We start from the raw sequence: 17,476 nt of genomic DNA on the forward strand, positions 1-17,476 counted from the left end.
ATAATTATAGAAAAAAAGTATAAAGATAAACATTGGTTGTAGATTACAATTCTCTTTTTGTTTTGATTTTGTTTTTCCAAGACAGGGTTTCTTAGCCCTGGCTGTCCTGGATCTTGCTGTGTAGGCCAGAGTGGCCTCAGACTCACAGAGATCCACCTCCCTGTGCCTCCCGAGTGCCAGGATTAAAGGTGTGTGCCACCACTGCCTAGCCAATTACAATTCTTGAAACAAACTATAGTAAAAGTTAAGCCAGTCAGTCAGCAAAACCTTTCATATTGATGTGTGTAATAGGATCTGTAGTGTGCTTTCATATTGATGTGTGTAATAGGATCTGTAGTGTGCTTTCATATTGATGTGTGTAATAGGATCTGTAGTGTGCTTGGCTCATTCCTCATTCTACGTGTATATTATTTTTAAAAATACTGTTCTGAAAAGTCCCCCATAGCTTGATATAACTTTGTGAGTTTGTTTAAATTTGATTGTCCAACTGTGAAGTAGACAACACAGTGGTAGAGAAGAGGACTCCTTTCCCCTGTAATGGGATCGAGTGCTGCTGGGCTGGGGTTTTCTTCGGTGCTTGTGTTCCTGAAGGATTCACTGTGAGGCACAGCTTAAATGGTTCATTTAGCCACGTGAAGCAGAGAGATCTCGGGCTTGCTGTTTTTGTGAATATCTATGGGGTAGATGCCATGCTCCTGGAGGTCAGGTGATGCTTCACCCTCTCACATCATTTGGTCTCCCTCGTAAGAGTATTTCACCTTATGACCCCGCCCCACTGGCCTACAACTTGGAGCATTTCTCCTGCCTCCGCCTCCTTGTGATCATCTTGAAAAACCCACAAAGTGTTTGGGGAGTGGGACTCAAAAACGGGTCTGTTTTGGATACAGAGCCTTCCTAGTGCAGCCCATGGGGAAGTGTCTTAGTTCCCGGCACAGGGGGAAGAATGCTGCAGCTCCGTGGATGTCTACCCTCTCATGGGTATGAGTAGCTGTGGGCTCCCTGACCATAACTGCCTGCTGCTTACCTTCAGAAGCTTTCATGTCTAAATACAGTTATGGCAAGGAGAGACTTTCCTGAGGAGTCTGTCTCTGTTCACCCAAGAGGGCAATGACAGAGCAAAGAAACCATTCCACTTAAATCCGGCTCGGTGAACCAATGAGTTTAACTGAGGCTGCAAACATCACTGAAGAAAAAAACTCTTTTCCACCCCTCAATTGTTAGCTCCATAAACTTGGAGAGGGGAGAGGAGAGGCCCTGTGCCCCTTATGAGTCTTGTGAGCCATACCCCTGCTTCCATGAGTGAATATTTTTGACCCCATGGTATGAGGGTCTTGTGGGAGTACTCAAGATGGCAGCGGCCATGTCCTGCCTGGAGAACCAAGTTCTTCCATACAGGCATATGGTTTTATAAGGTTACATGCGAGGTTAAGTTGAGCTTACTGAACAGCCGTCTCCTGTGTTCTTTTGCAGATCGTCACCTCTCTGTGTCCCATGTATGGCAGTCGGTTTGGTTACGCCCTTTCCAATGGCACAGTTGGGGTTTACGACAAAACAGCCCGATACTGGAGAATTAAAGTTAGTATGGTCAGGCGCACCTGCTCTGGGATTAAAGATTTCCGGCACTGAGAGACTCCTTTACTAATTATGGGAATTCTCTTTCAGTCCAAAAACCACGCCATGAGCATTCACGCTTTTGACATCAATTCTGATGGCGTGTGTGAGCTGATCACTGGGTGGTCTAATGGAAAGGTGAGTGTCTGTTAGGAAATGTGCGTGTAACTCTAACATCTGCTTATGGATTGGCTGCACGACGTGGATAGAACCTGAGTAAAGCCCAGGCATGATGTTGTCATAGATAACACAGTGGAGTTAGTGAGTGGGGTGTACTCCAGAGAAGGGCTAGGAGAACCTTACATTTTGGTTGTAAAGCTTTGCCCAGAAGGGTAGTTCTGAAAAGACAGACATAGTGACTAGCTGTTTGGCTGCCTGGCCTTTGACCAACACCTGTGTCATTGCCTGGACCAGTCCTTTCAAGTGAGTGTCCTTCATGACTGTTCTTGAGATGTCTTTGCAGATCAGCTGTCTGTTTATGGGGGAGCCCTAAGAAGTCTGTGTGGTTTTTATGAGGAGAGGATAATGTTATTAGAAAGGATTGTACAGTTGTGCTGTGCCTGGTGGCACACACTTTGGATCCCAGCACTTGGAAGACAGAGGCAGGAAAATCTCTGTGAGTTCAAGGCCAACCCCTGATCTAGATAGAGAGTTCCAGAACAGTCAGGGCCATAGTGAGACTGTCTCAAAGAGAAGGTTGCTATAAGGTAGAAAATCGGGATGCTTCAGTATTCTTTAAATGTTAGGGATAACGCTGGGCGGTGGTGGTGCACGCCTTTAATCCCAGCACTTGGGAGGCAGAGGCAGGCGGATCTCTGTGAGTTCGAGACCAGCCTGGTCTACAAGAGCTAGTTCCAGGACAGGCTCCAAAACCACAGAGAAACCCTGTCTCGAAAAACCAAAAAAAAAAAAAAAAAAAAATGTTAGGGATAACTATATTTTATAAATGTACAAATCATAGTGGTACACTTAAAAGAAATTACGTATATTTATTTAAGGAGGGCAAGTGTGCCATGGTACATGTGTGGAGATCAGAGGATAGCTTGAAGGAATTAGTTCACTCCTTCTACCATGTGATGCCTGGGCTCAAACTCAGGTCTTAGTACCAGGTCATTGGTGCCTCTCACTGAGCCATTTGCCATAAAGATGTGGTTTATATGTAAACCTTCTTTTGTTTTGAAATGGAGTCTTATTATATAGCCCAGCCTTGCCTTAAACTCTGTAGCCTTAGGTGGTCTTGAATGCAAGGCATGCTTCCTGCCTCAGCTTCTTGCTTGCTGGAGTTACACACACCTCAGCTTCCAGGGCTGATGTTAACACTCTGAGGACTCTGTGCTCTGAGGTGTGGGCCCTGTTTTCACTCTTGTCTGGCTATTGATCTCCATGTGGAACCATGAGCAGAAAGTTCAGAAGTTTTCCTAAGAGCTCATAAGTGGCAGGTGGCAGAGTGGAATCTGGGCCTAGGTAGATGGGCCTTGGACCCCGTGTCTTGTCCTGTGCTGTATGCGCTTTATGGAGCACCTCCCAGCAGACCCGGTTCTTCAAAAGGGACGTTGTGGGAAGGGCAACTTCTGTTGAAAAAGACTCATCTGTTTTGAGGACACTTTGGTCCCTTTGGCCCCAGTAGCTGTAGCCACAGGTTTCATGGTATACTCTTGAAAACAAACTAAATGAATGTGTGTGTGTGTGTGTGTGTGTGTGTGTGTGTGTGAATGACAGGGCCTTACATAGTCCAGGCTGGGGTGTGTGTGTGTGTGAATGACAGGGCCTTAACATAGTCCAGGCTGGTGTGTGTGTGTGTGTGTGTGTGTGTGAGTGTGTGTGTGAATGACAGGGCCTTACATAGTCCAGATTGGCCTCAGACATAATGTGTACCTGAGGATGACCCCACCCCATGCTCTCAAGTGATAGGATTACACGTGTGTCACTGTACCTGGCTGGACTGAGTAACTTGTAAAGCTAGTTTTTTGTTGCTGTTGTTTATTTGTTTATTTATTTATTTATTTATTTATTTATTTATTTATTTATTTATTGGTTTTTTTCGAGACAGGGTTTCTCTGTGGCTTTGGAGCCTGTCCTGGAACTAGCTCTGTAGACCAGGCTGGTCTCGAACTCACAGAGATCCACCTGTCTCGGCCTCCCAAGTGCTGGGATTAAAGGTGTGCACCACCATCGCCCAGCTGTTGCTGTTGTTTTTAAACTGTAGCATAAATGATTTTTATGTTCTTATTTAATTTTCAGGTTGATGCTCGAAGTGACCGGACTGGAGAGGTCATATTTAAAGACAACTTTTCTTCCGCAATTGCTGGCGTGGTAGAGGGAGATTACCGGATGGATGGCCATGTACAACTAATCTGCTGCTCGGTGGATGGGGAAAGTAAATTGGGCTAGGAAAAATACTTGAAAAGTCAAAATTTCAAAAGTGGAAGTGACCATGCTTAGGGTCTTATCTTCTGTTAAGTCCGAGGCTACTTGCCAGGCACAGCTGAGATGAAAGGGAACCTCCTGGACACGAGCGTGGAGCAGGACCTGATCCGAGAGCTGAGTCAGAAGAAGCAGAACCTGTTGATGGAACTCCGCAACTATGAGGAGAACACAAAGGTGGGGCTCCGCCGAGGTGGGGCTTCGCTGAGGTGGGGCTCCGCTGAGGTGGGGGCTCCACTGTGGTAGGGTTCCGCTGAGGTAGGGCTCTGCTGAGGCGGGCAAGTGCAGAGTCTTTAGTGCTGGCACCGGCCAAGGTGGTTCGCATGTGTAGGAAAGCGCCAGGGTCAGTGCTGGGTCCTCCTGCCCACCTGCGGACGTGCAGATTGCCTCAGCCTTTTGGTCACTGCTAGAATGAAGAGTCCTGAAAGCTGGACATGGTGGCACACAGTACTTCTCAGAGGCTAAGAAGAGGTTCCTGAATTCTAGCCCAGGTTACATTGCCAGATCTGCCTCAAAAGAAAGAGTGAGAAGGGCTGGAGAGATGGCTTAGCAGTTAATGTGTCTACTGCTCTTGCAGAGGGCAGAGGTTTGGCTCCCACCACCCACTGCAGGTGGCTCAGCTGCCTGTAGCTCCCGCTTTAGGAGATTCTGAACCTTCTCTGAAATCACCTAGCATTTCACTCACACATGCACGCCCTGCCCCAGACATACTCACCTAGTTAAAATAAAAAGTAGATGGTTTTTAAAAGGAGAACTAGAGATGAGAAGGAGAGACTTACAGATGCATTTGTAAAGGGCATGACAGGTGCAGTGGACCACAGGTGGGGACAAGGAATGGGCATTTCCAACAGAGCCAGATGGAGCAAAGGCGCTAACAGGGTGAGCAGGTTTCAGAGGAGTCACAAAGGTCAGGTTGACAGGGGAAGGGACATCTGTCATGAAGCTGAATAGCCGTGGTATTTAACTTGCACTTTCCTCTCTGAGCGACTGAGCTGAAGTTAGGGGCCGTGTTTTACAGGCAGAACTGAGCAGTCCCCTGAATGAGGCTGATGGGCAGAAAGGCATAATCCCAGCCAATACCAAGCTCCAGACTGGCCTCTCAGTCAGTCTGGGGACCGACATACAAGATGCGCATGCAGAACTAAGCATTTCCACTTCCAATGGTGAGACACTACTACAGCGGTCCTGGGAGGTGCCTGTGCTGCCTTGGAATAGCTCCTAAAATGCCATTGCCTTCTCTTTCCAGATACCATCATCCGAGCAGTGTTAATTTTTGCAGAGGGGATCTTTGTGGGTGAAAGCCATGTGGTCCACCCCAGCATCCACAACCTTTCCAGCTCCATCTGCATCCCAATCACCCCTCCCAAAGATGTCCCCGTGGATCTGCACCTGAAAGTCTTCGTGGGTTACAGAAGCAGGTGACCCTTTTGTCACAGGTCCTCTCCATAGAGACTTAGGAGGGCAAGACAGGTTGGTTTGTTGTTAGACTTACCCGCTGTCAGACCAGAGAAGCCATTGAAGGGTCTGCCACCAGTCAGGGTTTTCCCATGACCTTTATTTCCCTAATTTGAATTCTTTCCAAAGAAAAAAGGTATGTAAGTTTTAGATGGTTATTTTCAATTTTTAATCAGATGGTCTCAGGGACACAAAAACTTTAACATGTTTGAGTTTTTGGTGAAACTCAGTAGTAGAATTTGTGCTTAGCATGTTCAGGGCCCTGGGTTTGCGGCTTAGCACCACATGGAAGAATAATTAGATAATTATTTAAATGCAGTTTGGCCACTAACACTCTGAGGGGTGGGAGATATTTATATGAGGTACAGTGTTGAAGCTAGTGGTGAACCCTACTACACTTGTTGAAGATAAAGGCCTTTTCATGTGATCAGAAGCAGGAGGATCAGTAGTTCCAGGCCAGCCTGGACCACAAGAGAGTTCAAACCACACTGGGCAACTTAGTAAGACCCTGTTTCATTAAAACAACATCAACAAAATCTATCAATCAATAAAAATCAAAGGGTTTGTGTATTCTTCTGGGGTGTTGTAAAGCCTGGTACATGAAAAGGGACATATATTATTTCTAGATCTCAACCCCACTCATCGGTACAGAATTTTAACTCTCAAGTTTCCCTCTCTTTCTTCAGATATCTTTCTTTAGATATCAATTGGTGGTGACCCAGTAATGAATTTATTTTTTGGCTTTCACTTTGAAATCGCATTGTACTGAGTCAGGCCTGGTGGTATATTATAATCCTAGTACTCAGTAGGCAGAGGCAAGAGGACCAGGAGTTCAAGGCCAGCCTGGACTACATGAGACCCTGTCTTAAAAATGCATGGGAGGGGAGCACAGATTAACACTACACTAAACACTTCTCTCATATTCATTGGTTGGCTGTAGCACCCAGTTCCATGTATTTGAATTGACAAGACAGCTCCCCCGATTCACCATGTATGCACTGACCAGCCCAGATACAGCCAGTGAGCCTGCCAGTTACGTGAGCTTCATCATTGCGGAACGGGCACAGAGGGTGAGTAGTGTAGTGGGAGCTGTGGGCTGCGTTCCTGCTGCCCCAGCTCCTGGGCCGCCTGGCTAGCTTATGCCCCAAAATAACGACACACAAACTGTATTCTTTTAAACACTGCTTGGCCCATTAGCTCTAGCCCTTACTGGCTAATTCTCATATCCCGATCAACCCATCTCTAATAATCTGTGTAGCACTAGTCTTACCGGGAAAGATTCAGCATGTCTGACCTGGCGGCTGGCTTTATCGCGTCTGCTCTGGAGAGGAGCGGCATCTCATCTGCCCCAGAGAGGAGAGGAAATGGCATCTGAGCTCACTTTCTCTTCCTCCCCGCATTCTGTTCTGTTTACTCCACCCACCTATGTTCTAACCTATAAAGGCCAAGCAGTTTCTTTATTATTTAACCAATGACCTTCCTCCATCAGAGTAGTGTTCCATCTTTCAGTTCATGGTTTGCACTTCAGGGTCCTTTCGCTGTTCCTTTGTAGATGGAGGGATATGATGCCAGGCTGGTGTAAACATGAACGATGTAGCGTGGGGTTTGCTAAGCAACTTTTAGGTTCCACTTAATTTATTACTAACAAGTGTGTGAATGTGTGTGTGTGTGTGTATCTATGATTGTGTGATGTATGTGTGCATGTCACAGTGTGAGTGTGAGGTCAGAGGACATTTTCAGCTGGTTTTCTCCTTTCTCCATGGGTTTTAGGAATCACACTCATGCCATCAGGCTGACATGGTTTACTGACTGAGCCGCCTTGCCGGCCCTGGCTAATAACTTATAATTGTTGTAATTATAATATTGTAATTGTAATAATTATTGTAATTGTAATAACTTATACATTAATGATTTTATATGTGCTGGCATAGGTCTATCTGCAATTCCAGAGCTTCAGAGGCAAAGGGTTATGAGTTGAGAACAGCCTGGGCTACATCATGAATCCTAGGCCAGCCTGAGCTGTATGGTGAAACCCTCTCTCAAAAAAACAAAACAAAACTCAAAATTTGCTGAAATTTTTCTTCTCTGAACTTTGAAAGATGCACATGTGCACACACACACACACACTTCCCACTTCCCCCCATTAGTTACAACTGAATTCTTCCCAGTCTCCATTCCTCTCTTTCTTTTGTTCAGGTATTAGTTGGTTGTCTCAACTTAGTGTTTCAAGAGAAGCCTAGGATGAAATGGAGAGAGTGTATATACACACACACACACACACACACACACACACACACACACACACACACATATACCAAGCAGTAAAACTAGAGAAAGAAATTCCTTTTATAATGACTGTACTTTAAAAACTGAAGTGTGCTGTGTTCTATTCATTTCTTAAGATGGTCTCATGGCTCAACCAGAACTTTCTGTTGCCAGAAGACAATAACATTCAGAGCGTCCCATCTCAAGCCTGTTTCACATCCTTACGCAATGGTGGCCGGCTCTGCATTAAAATAAAGACAAGTGGCGAGGTAAGGCCTTGTGCCTTGGCGCTCTGCTGTGCTGTCTGATCATCCACGCGCGAAGTGAGGCATACTGTCAGGGTCACAGCAGCAGGCGTCCCACCCTAGTGTGTCAGTTCATCGTAGACACTGGGCTCACTCTAGAGCAGCAGGGTTCTGCCTCCTCCTTTGCTTTCGTTCCTTCCACGTACAGTTTGGGAAGAACTGGCATCTTAGTTCATTTTCTGTTACCACGACAGAATACCCTGGAAGAAACAACAGAGAAGAAAGGGTTTGTTTTAATTTTAGTTCCAGGCCCACAGTCCATTGCTGTGGAGAACTTTCAGTGGCTGGAGCTTTACATTGATGACCACGTTTACGTCCCAGTCAAGACAGAGAGCAGGAACTAACATGTGCTAGTGCTGTTTGCTCTTTTCCCTTCAGTCCTGCCCCCAGCCCATGAACTGGTGCTGCCCACATTTCAGGGTGTGCCTTCCCACCTCAGTTTCCCCAACTAAGAAAACCCCATGTAGGCCTGCCCACAGGCCCTCCAGTCCAGTCCAGACCAGTCCATTAAAGCTCCTTTACAGTTGATTCTAAATTGTGTCAAGTTGACAATTAAAAATAACTGTACGAAGCAGGGTGTGGTGGTTCAGGAGGCAGAAGCAGGTGGATCTCTGTGAGTTCAAGTCTGGGCTGTCTCAAACAAAACAAAACAAAACAAAACACCAAAAACCCAAAATAAAAACATAATCATGATGAATGGTAATATAGAGGGGCACTATTCTGTAAGGTCTGGAGAATAATCTAATATAGCTAAGATAGTCGTTCTTTTCATTTTTGTTTTGAATGAGTAAATTTACTGGGTATATAGCAAGCAAAAGTGAGAGAATCAGTAGCAGGCAGCAGAGAGAGCAGTAGCCAACAGACAGCAAAACACCATCAGATCAGGAGTTTACCGCATCCAGCAGAGATGACTAGAGAGGCCAGTTGAGAGAGCATACCACGGTAGCACTGTCAGTTGGAGTTCACAACACCCAGCAGATGTGCAGTGGAGAAACTTAGGCGGTCAGTTGGCGTTCCTGATTGAGCTTTCCCTCCATGATTGAGCTGCTCACTGTGGAACTTCCAGCTTCCATTCCCACTGCAGACATTTTTATATCATGAGATAGAACAATGTCAGAAGTCACTTACTGTCTAGCTGTTCTCAAGGACTCTGTGTTTTTCTTGTTGGACTGTTTGCTATGTTTCTTTCTCTTGGTCACAAAGCCAGGTGCAATGGTGTGACCTATAGTCCCAGATACTTGGGAGGTTAGGTTTGAATGACACTTGGCACAGAATCATATTGTTTGGCTAATGTTGCATTTAGTTTATAAGGATAAAGGAGTGACTTTTTTTTTTTTTTTTTTGGTTTTTCAAGACAGGGTTTCTCTGTGGTTTTGGAGCCTGTCCTGGAACTAGCTCTTGTGGACCAGGCTGGTCTCGAACTCACAGAGATCTGCCTGCCTCTGCCTCCCAAGTGCTGGGATTAAAGGCGTGTGCGACCACCGCCTGGTGAGGAGTGACCTTTTTAGCCAGCTGCAAGCAATAATGACTATGGTTTATAATTTCCTAAAAGCAGCTTGACTTCATCAATACACAAACACATATTTGTTGTAGAATAATCCTTTAGTGAAGATTTGTCGCTGTGATTGGTTTAATAAAGAATCTGGCTGGCCAATAACTGAACAGAAAAAAGTTAGGTATGAGAGTCAAGAGTAGGAGAATGCTGGGAAGAAAGGCAGAATCAGGGGAGTAGCCAGTCAGCTGTTGAGGGGAGCAGGAGATGAAAGTGCCATGTGATGGTACTGCCATATGACAGAGCATAAATAAGGAACATGGGTTAACTTAAAATGTAAGAGCTAGTTAATAATAAGCCTGAGCTATTGGCCGAATTTGTAATTTATATTAAGCCTCTAAGTGATTATTTGAGAGGAGCTGTGAGACAGCCTTCCACCTACACACATTCTCAAGAATTGTGTGTGGGTGGTGGTGGTGCACGCCTTTAATCCCAGCACTCGGGAGGCAGAGGCAGGTGGTTCTCTGCGTTTGAGGCCAGCCTGGTCTACATAGTGAGTTCCAGAATAGCCAGGGCTACAGAGAGAGTTCTCATCTTTAAAAAATCAAAGCTAAATAAAGCACAAACCAAAAGAACACAAATAAAACAAAAACAACAGCAAAAGAATTGTGTGGACCATTGAGAAAGTCAGGTGCTATTTCTCATCCATCTATGAGGATGCTAAACTTGCCCATTTTTCCCTGGGTAGATTACTGTCAATACTGATGATATTGATCTGGCTGGTGATATAATTCAGTCGATGGCGTCTTTCTTTGCTATTGAAGACCTTCAGGTAGAAGCAGATTTCCCTGTCTACTTTGAGGAGTTACGAAAAGTGCTGGTGAAGGTGAGACACTGGCAGCCTCCGGGCTGGAATATTTCTCCTAGGAAATGAGGAAAGATGTGCATGTATAATGTGTGTATGTACACATGTGTCCTTACATGTACACAGGCTATGTGATAATCTTGTTCTAAAAATTTTGTAAACCTTAGGTGATAGTTGGTGAGTTCCTTAAGGGACATATGTGAAATGGTTACTCTTCATCCCACATGTACCCGGGTTCCAGAGGATGCTTTCAAGCCCACATCACATCATTACTTCTGGCCATTTAATCTGCTCTTTCCACTTTGGTCTTGAGATCACTGCTTTCCAAAAATCCAAATTCAAAATTAAAAAAGAAAAATAAGGATTATGATCTGCTGCAGTATAAAACGATACTCTTGGGGCAGGGCTGCAGCTTAGTGGTGGAGCACTTAATGCCCAGAGTTCAATACTTAGTATTGCACTGCCCCCTCCCAAGGAAAACACCCTTACAGAAACCAAAATCCCATTTATTATTACCACAAATCACTAAAACCTTATGTATTTTGTTTGGACTCTTGATTTTGGCATAGGAAGGTGTAACCTGGGGTATCATTCACTGAAGGAGATGAATGGCTGGCAGTGGTGGTACATTCTTTTAATCCCAACACTTAGGAGGCAGAGGCAGGCAGATCTGTGGGTTCGAGGCCAGCCTGGTCTACATAGCAAGTTCCAGGACAGTAGGACTGTCTCACAGAGAAACCCTGTCTCAGGGGTGGGCAGGGATAGGGGTAAAAGGAGATGAATGTAGAGGTACTTAGGCTGGTGTGACTGAATGGGAGGAGGAGGGGCTCTGCATATGGCAGACAGTGTCTTCTCAGTCTTCCAGAAACTTGTGAACCTTATTAATTTCTGTGTGTTCTCGGTCTCCAGGTGGATGAGTATCATTCCGTGCATCAAAAGCTCAGTGCTGACATGGCTGATAATTCTAATCTCATCCGAAGTTTGCTGGTCAGAGCTGAGGATGCTCGTCTGATGAGGGATATGTGAGTATTTGCCATAGCTGGGGTAAGCGCATAGTCAAACAAGTGAGCAGTACGGAGTAGGAACTCTCAGGTGCTGCTTGGTGGAGTCTAAATTGATTCCATTAGCACTGATTGAATTGGCAGGCTAAAACTGTACTCTGTGACCCAGCAATCTTGCTTTTAGGGTAAGACTTAGAGAAATTTGTGCCCATCTATAGCTAGCATATTTACACAATATTCATAAAGACAGTATTTATAAAAAAAATCTTGTATTTGTCTGCTTCCCATTGGTATAACAAATGCCTAAGACTGAATAACATATAAGAAAAGCGGTTTATTTAGTTTTTGGAGGCTCAAAGTCCCAGTCATGCTACCCTGGTTCTGGTGAGGGCCTTCCTGACTGTATTGCCCAGTGGTGGATGGCATCATAGCAGGAGTGCATGCAAGAGCAGGAAGTTGTATGCAGCACTGGAAACCAGACAGACTCATCTTTGTCTTTTATAGCTGTTCTCTTGTGAAAACTAACTAGAACCCAGTGAGATCTTCTTAATCCTTTTCCAAGGCAGCACCGCTAATGTCTCTCATACATCTCGTGCTATACCGTATAAAAGGTCCTACTACCTCTTATTATTAACACCTTTGAAGAGCACACTTAAACCATATCAAAATCATAGCAAATCCCCAAATCCAAAGTAACATCAACAGTATACGGGATGTTATGAGATTCCTAAGTAGAGCAACGAGCTGAACCACACGAAGAGCGGAGAATGAAAGCCAGTGCAGACTGGCTTAGTCAACCTGGGTCAGACTTCGGGTTTGTTTTCTTTCCCAGACAGTAGTTTTGGAGCCTGTCCTGGAGACTAGCTCTTGACTTCAGGGAGTTAATAACAGGCAATTCATCATCAGCATATTTAAAACACAGTACAATTTGGGAAAAAGGTTTCTGGGCAACAATCAGTCCAATCAGTTCCAGGTGCACAATAAAGCTTAAGGTGTGACATTAGAGACTCCTAACACAGGGTGGGGTCACTAGCTAAAAGGTCTAGAATCGAGTGTGCTCTCTGGATAGTGTAGCGGTCAGCAGGCTATATAAAGTACTTGCGACATCTCCCCTAAGGCTGGGTTACAGTCCAGGGAGGGAAGAGTTTGGGATGACCAGTGTGAGGAATTTGGGTAAGCTTTGTCTCTTCCGAGAGCAAAAGGGTCACCAGGTCACTAACAAACTCCACTGTCAGCTTTCTGGATGGAATGCAGGCATTTGGTTTCTGTCCCTCCATTGAGGAGACACTGCTTTGTGATTGACATTCCTGATTCTCTTAGTGCTTCCTGTGAGTACAAGGTCCTCTGTGGCCCCAGGGATGAGCAGCTACCGATGATCCACTCTCTGCAGCCCCAGACACCCGACTACTTGACGCTATCATTTTTGGCAGTTTTATAGATTCCCCATAGAAGTGGCATTATGTAGTATTTGTCGCTTTGGGACCAGCTTATTTCACTTAGCATAGACCCTCAAAGGTCAACCATGTTGCATATTACAGTTTCCTTATTTCTGGAGGCCTCCGAAGATGTCTCTCCAGTTTCCTGTGGGCTTTCTCACTCGTGTGTTGTTCTGTGAGCAGCGCTGCTGTGCACATGGGGCACTAGCCTTTTAAAGACCCCCATCTCAGTTCTTCTGGACAGCACCCCGAAGCAGGCTGCTGGATCATAGTACTTCTGGTTTTAGTATAGTTTTGTGAAGCTAGCCTCATACCTAGTCATCCTGCCTTGGATCTCCTGTGCAGGGGTTGGGGTGGGGGGCGGAGGCTGCAGGGCGGGGGGGGGGGGAGGCTACAGGCCTGCATGTTTAGGCCTCCCTCATCGCTTGTGCTTGTTTGCCCTTTGCAACTTCAGTGATTTATTAATTTTGGAAGTGACATTAAAATGGTGTTGTGTTAGCAGGAATACACGGTAGGATGGCTCCTCATTTGTTCTAGTCCTGTTTGTTTCTCGGGAGCTGCTCTGAGGCTTCTTCCTTCATTTGGGTATCAACCACTTGTCTTGTCTCAAAAACTGTTCTAGTGCTGGGCAGTGTACCAGGCAGTGGTGGCTCATGCCTTTAATACCAGCACTTGGGAGGCAGAGGCATGCAGATCTCTGAGTTCAAGGCCTGCCTGGTCTACAGAGTGAGTTTCAGCGCAGACAGGGCTGCTACACAGAGAAACCCTGTCTCAAGAAGCCAAAAACCAAAACAACAACAAAAAACTGTCTTGCAATCATTTTTTCCATGTTAAGTTTGAGCCTATGTATTATTTATTCTTTGCATTATGAATAGTAGCTTTGTTTTATATTACATTTTCTGCAATTATAGTTTTCTGTATTAATGAACACTTGATTTTATAAAATGCTACTTAAGAATTTCCAGATGTGGCCAAGTGTGGTAGTGCACACCTTTAATCCAGGAGGCAGAAACAGGTGGACTGAGTTTGGAGCCAACTTGGTCTACAAAGCGGGTTCCAGGACAGCCAGGGCTACATAGAGAAACCCTGTTTTGGAAAACAAAATCAAACAAACAAAAGAATTTCCAGATGTTCCTGTAAATTAGAGTTTTGCTTTCGATAGCCAAGTACTTCTGGGTCTCCAGCTTGTGCTGTTGTTTCTCTGATATTGGTAACTTTAGCACTGGGTTTCACACAGGTGAGGCTCCTTCCTGGAGGAGTGAGTTATCCACAAACCTCTTTATTACCTGCTCTTGCAGTCTCTGTCTCTCTGTCTCTGTCTCTCTCTCTCTCACACACATATTAATTTATGTAAATAGAGTTGATACATAGCTTGTAATATGCATATAGAAATCAATTCACAGAAATTTCCCTGATTACTGCTAAAATCGAGCTGTGGAATGTTTCTCTCTTTGGGCTCTGTTCTGATACCTTTTCCTTCCCCATCTCCAGGGACCACATCTTACCTTTTCCTCATACCATTACACCATGTAGAACCTTTGAAGCTGGGCTTTTCTCCACTTACCATCGTGTCTTTGAGTTTTGTCCATGTTGTCGAAAGTGTCAGTAGTTTTTTTCCTTCTTTAGTGCAGAATACTCTGCCACACAGAGACATGTAGTCAGTTTATCCCTTCGCCAGGAGGTGGATATCTGTGTTCCCTAACTGGGTGGTTACATTTTCGTGTAGGATTTTCATAGACATGCAGTTTTTTGTTTTTGATTTTTTGAGACAGGGTTTCTCTGTGTAGCCCTGACTGGCTATCCTGGAACTCCCTCTGTAGACCAGGTTGGCCTCAAACACAGACATCCGCCTGTCTCTGCCTCCTGAGTGCTGGGATTAAAGGTGTGTGCCACCACCTGATTTACGTGCACATTTTTGCTTCTCGTGGACCAGGACTGCTGGTTTATATAACTATGTAACAAGATTAGAAAAAGAACTGAGGGTTTTTTTCTTAAACAGCGTATGGAGAAAATAAAGCTGTGTATACGAAGCTGCCAAGTTTGCAGAGAAACTATCATTTTGTATTCTGTACTGCACTGAGTTTCAGTTCAGGATTTTTACTTATATCATTTTCATTGTATAGGAATATTTTGTTGTGTTTTTAAATTTTTTCTTTTACATTCATTTTACTTACGTGTGTGTGCGCGCATGCGCACACTGTTGGGCGTTGCGTACAGATCAGAGGACAACTTGCAGGAGCTAGTTCTTCTATCATGTGGGTTCTGGGATTGAACTCAAATTAACTAGGCTTGGTTGCAAGGACCCTTATCCACTGAGTCATCGCACTAGCTCATGGTTTTTTAAACTTCATAAAATATGAATCTGAGTCTGTCCTCTGGAAATATCTTATTAATAGGTCTCTTTATCTAATAAATTACTAATTTGAAACTTAAAGCTGGCTACTGCCTTGCTGACCTATGCATTAGCCCAGGGAGGTTAAGCTTCTAAATCTAAACAAACCATGGACCAATTACTCAGAAACCTCACTTGTTTTCTATTTATCTGCAAGAAAAAGGATATTTTGATGGAAACGTTTGAATGTTGTCAAAGCAAACCTCAGTAATTAGTCTATATTGATGAAAATACAACTAAAAACACGTTTTCTCCTTTCTTCCTTCTGTTCTTCTGAGAGCATCTCACTAGTGGCCCAGGCTGGCTTTGGATTTATAATCCTCTTGCCTCAGCCTGCCAAGTGCTGGGATTAACAGATGTGTGTTATCGTACCTGGCTGTTTTCTTTCTTAACGTGATTAAAAACTGTTAAATTGCAATACTAGGCTTCTACTGATTTCCACAGGAAGACGATGAAGAATCGTTATATGGAACTCTATGACCTTAATAAGGATCTGCTGAATGGATATAAGATTCGATGTAACAACCACACGGAGCTGCTAGGAAACCTGAAGGCCGTGAACCAAGCAATCCAGAGAGCAGGTCGTCTTCGTGGTGAGTCTTTCCTGGCACTGGGATTTGTCAGTGATGTTTTGAAAGATGACAATTATGGAAGATTGTGGCTCACAGTGGGTCCTAAAGCAGCCTGCCTTCAACACCCCAGAGCTGGCTGCACCTGGGTTTCTCTCACTCAGACCAAAGGCTTTAGTTTCCTCCAGACAAATTAAAAGAAAAAAAAAGTCTTATGAAGCACGGTGTGCATGCCTTTAATCCCAGTACTCAGAAGGTAGAAGCAGGCAGATTTATTGTAAGTTTGAGACCATCTGTTCTTAAAGTGAGTTCCAGGGCAGCCAGAGCTACCCTGTCTCAAAAAAGAAAATGAAACACAAAAGAAATAAAGCCCAGAACTCCTTTTCTAAGAACTTGCAGTAGCTGCTAAAGTGGTGGCTTTCAACATGTGGGTGGCGACCCATATGACCCTTTCACAGGGGCTGCATATAGATATTTACATTATGATTCATAACAGTAGCAGAATTACAGTTATGAAGTAGCAAAGAAATAATTTTATAGTTGAGGGTGACCACAACATTAGGAACTGTATTAGAGGGTCGCACCATTAGGAAGGTTGAGAGCCACTGTTCTCAAGGAAAACTTAGTGTTTATTGACGGGAGCATGCAGCCTAGTCTTGGATCAGCATAAGACTACCTGTCCAGTGGGTTTCTTGGGCAAGGCACCCGTGGAAACGGACTCTCACCTGGCAAGGATCGTAGTTCATGGGACAGTATAGGGATTGCAAAGTTCGTGTAGCTTGCAGATTCTTTTCTCTCTCATATTGGTGATTTTTGGGCGGTTTCTAGTTTTACTTGGAATAGCTGTAATTTTCCCTGGATATTCTGTGCTTTCTTGAATATTTTCTCCTAAGATTCAATAGGAGGCTAAAGCTTCTCAAATCTCTTATCTGGAATTACGAACTACAACTCCTAACCCTGGGAGCTTTTCTGACTCAACAGAGACAGTCAGGTACATATGAGAAAACAGTACTTGGAACCTTAGCCATGTCTCACAGTTCTGGAAAGAAGAGCAGCGCATGCACACCCAGAATAAGGAAAAGGCCTCAGGAATACACATAGTATCAACTGTTGAGAGTAAGTTCCCTGGACACCAAACACACAGAATCAATGATAGGACCTAGAATGATCCAATGGGGAAAATGCAAGGTGAAATATGGGATGGAGAGACCCATCTTTACCATACACGGGAGCTGATGTTAGTGGAAGAAGTCGGTATAGTGAGATCAGAAAAGAGTGCCTTATCAAAGCCTGCCTTTTACAGAGAGGTTGAGACATGGGACCGTCTTGTGGAAAAGGGAACTGTATAAAAGCATATCTTTAAGACACAAAAGAATTGTTTGGGTTTAAATATTGTTGTCTTTAAACCATTGTACCCATGTCTGTTACTTTTTAACTTTGTAACCCCAAGTCGCCGCCAGCTGACATAAGAGCAGGAAGTGTCTGGATGGATATTTAATTAGACCTGCAAAACTGCTGAATTCTACGTCTAGAATAAGGTTATGTAGGGGGTGGGAAAGTGTGTTTGGGGAAGCATAAAGGAAATCAGTGGGGGCATTAATAATAATTATGGTATATTTCTTAAAATGATGTATTTCTTAAGCCAGAAATAGGAGCCAAAA

The 17,476-nt window shown here is 44.4% G+C and overlaps 1 protein-coding gene across 2 annotated transcripts in view; it reads left to right on the plus strand.

Annotated features, from left to right (window-relative positions):
• Positions 1–17,476, plus strand: part of Bbs2 (Bardet-Biedl syndrome 2) — a 29,511-nt gene that overhangs the window by 10,590 nt on the left and 1,445 nt on the right. For both annotated transcript variants that reach the window (XM_057753264.1, XM_057753265.1), the window contains 11 exons: positions 1,471–1,575; positions 1,663–1,749; positions 3,853–3,988; positions 4,073–4,212; positions 5,054–5,198; positions 5,282–5,453; positions 6,431–6,560; positions 7,893–8,024; positions 10,301–10,438; positions 11,327–11,439; positions 15,691–15,839. In XM_057753264.1, coding sequence (XP_057609247.1) covers positions 1,471–1,575; positions 1,663–1,749; positions 3,853–3,988; positions 4,073–4,212; positions 5,054–5,198; positions 5,282–5,453; positions 6,431–6,560; positions 7,893–8,024; positions 10,301–10,438; positions 11,327–11,439; positions 15,691–15,839 — 1,447 coding nt within the window. The remainder of the gene's footprint in view (positions 1–1,470; positions 1,576–1,662; positions 1,750–3,852; positions 3,989–4,072; positions 4,213–5,053; positions 5,199–5,281; positions 5,454–6,430; positions 6,561–7,892; positions 8,025–10,300; positions 10,439–11,326; positions 11,440–15,690; positions 15,840–17,476) is intronic.

The sequence above is a fragment of the Chionomys nivalis genome, chromosome 21 (genome assembly GCF_950005125.1).
Source record: "Chionomys nivalis chromosome 21, mChiNiv1.1, whole genome shotgun sequence".
NCBI classification, from domain to species: Eukaryota; Metazoa; Chordata; class Mammalia; order Rodentia; family Cricetidae; genus Chionomys; species Chionomys nivalis.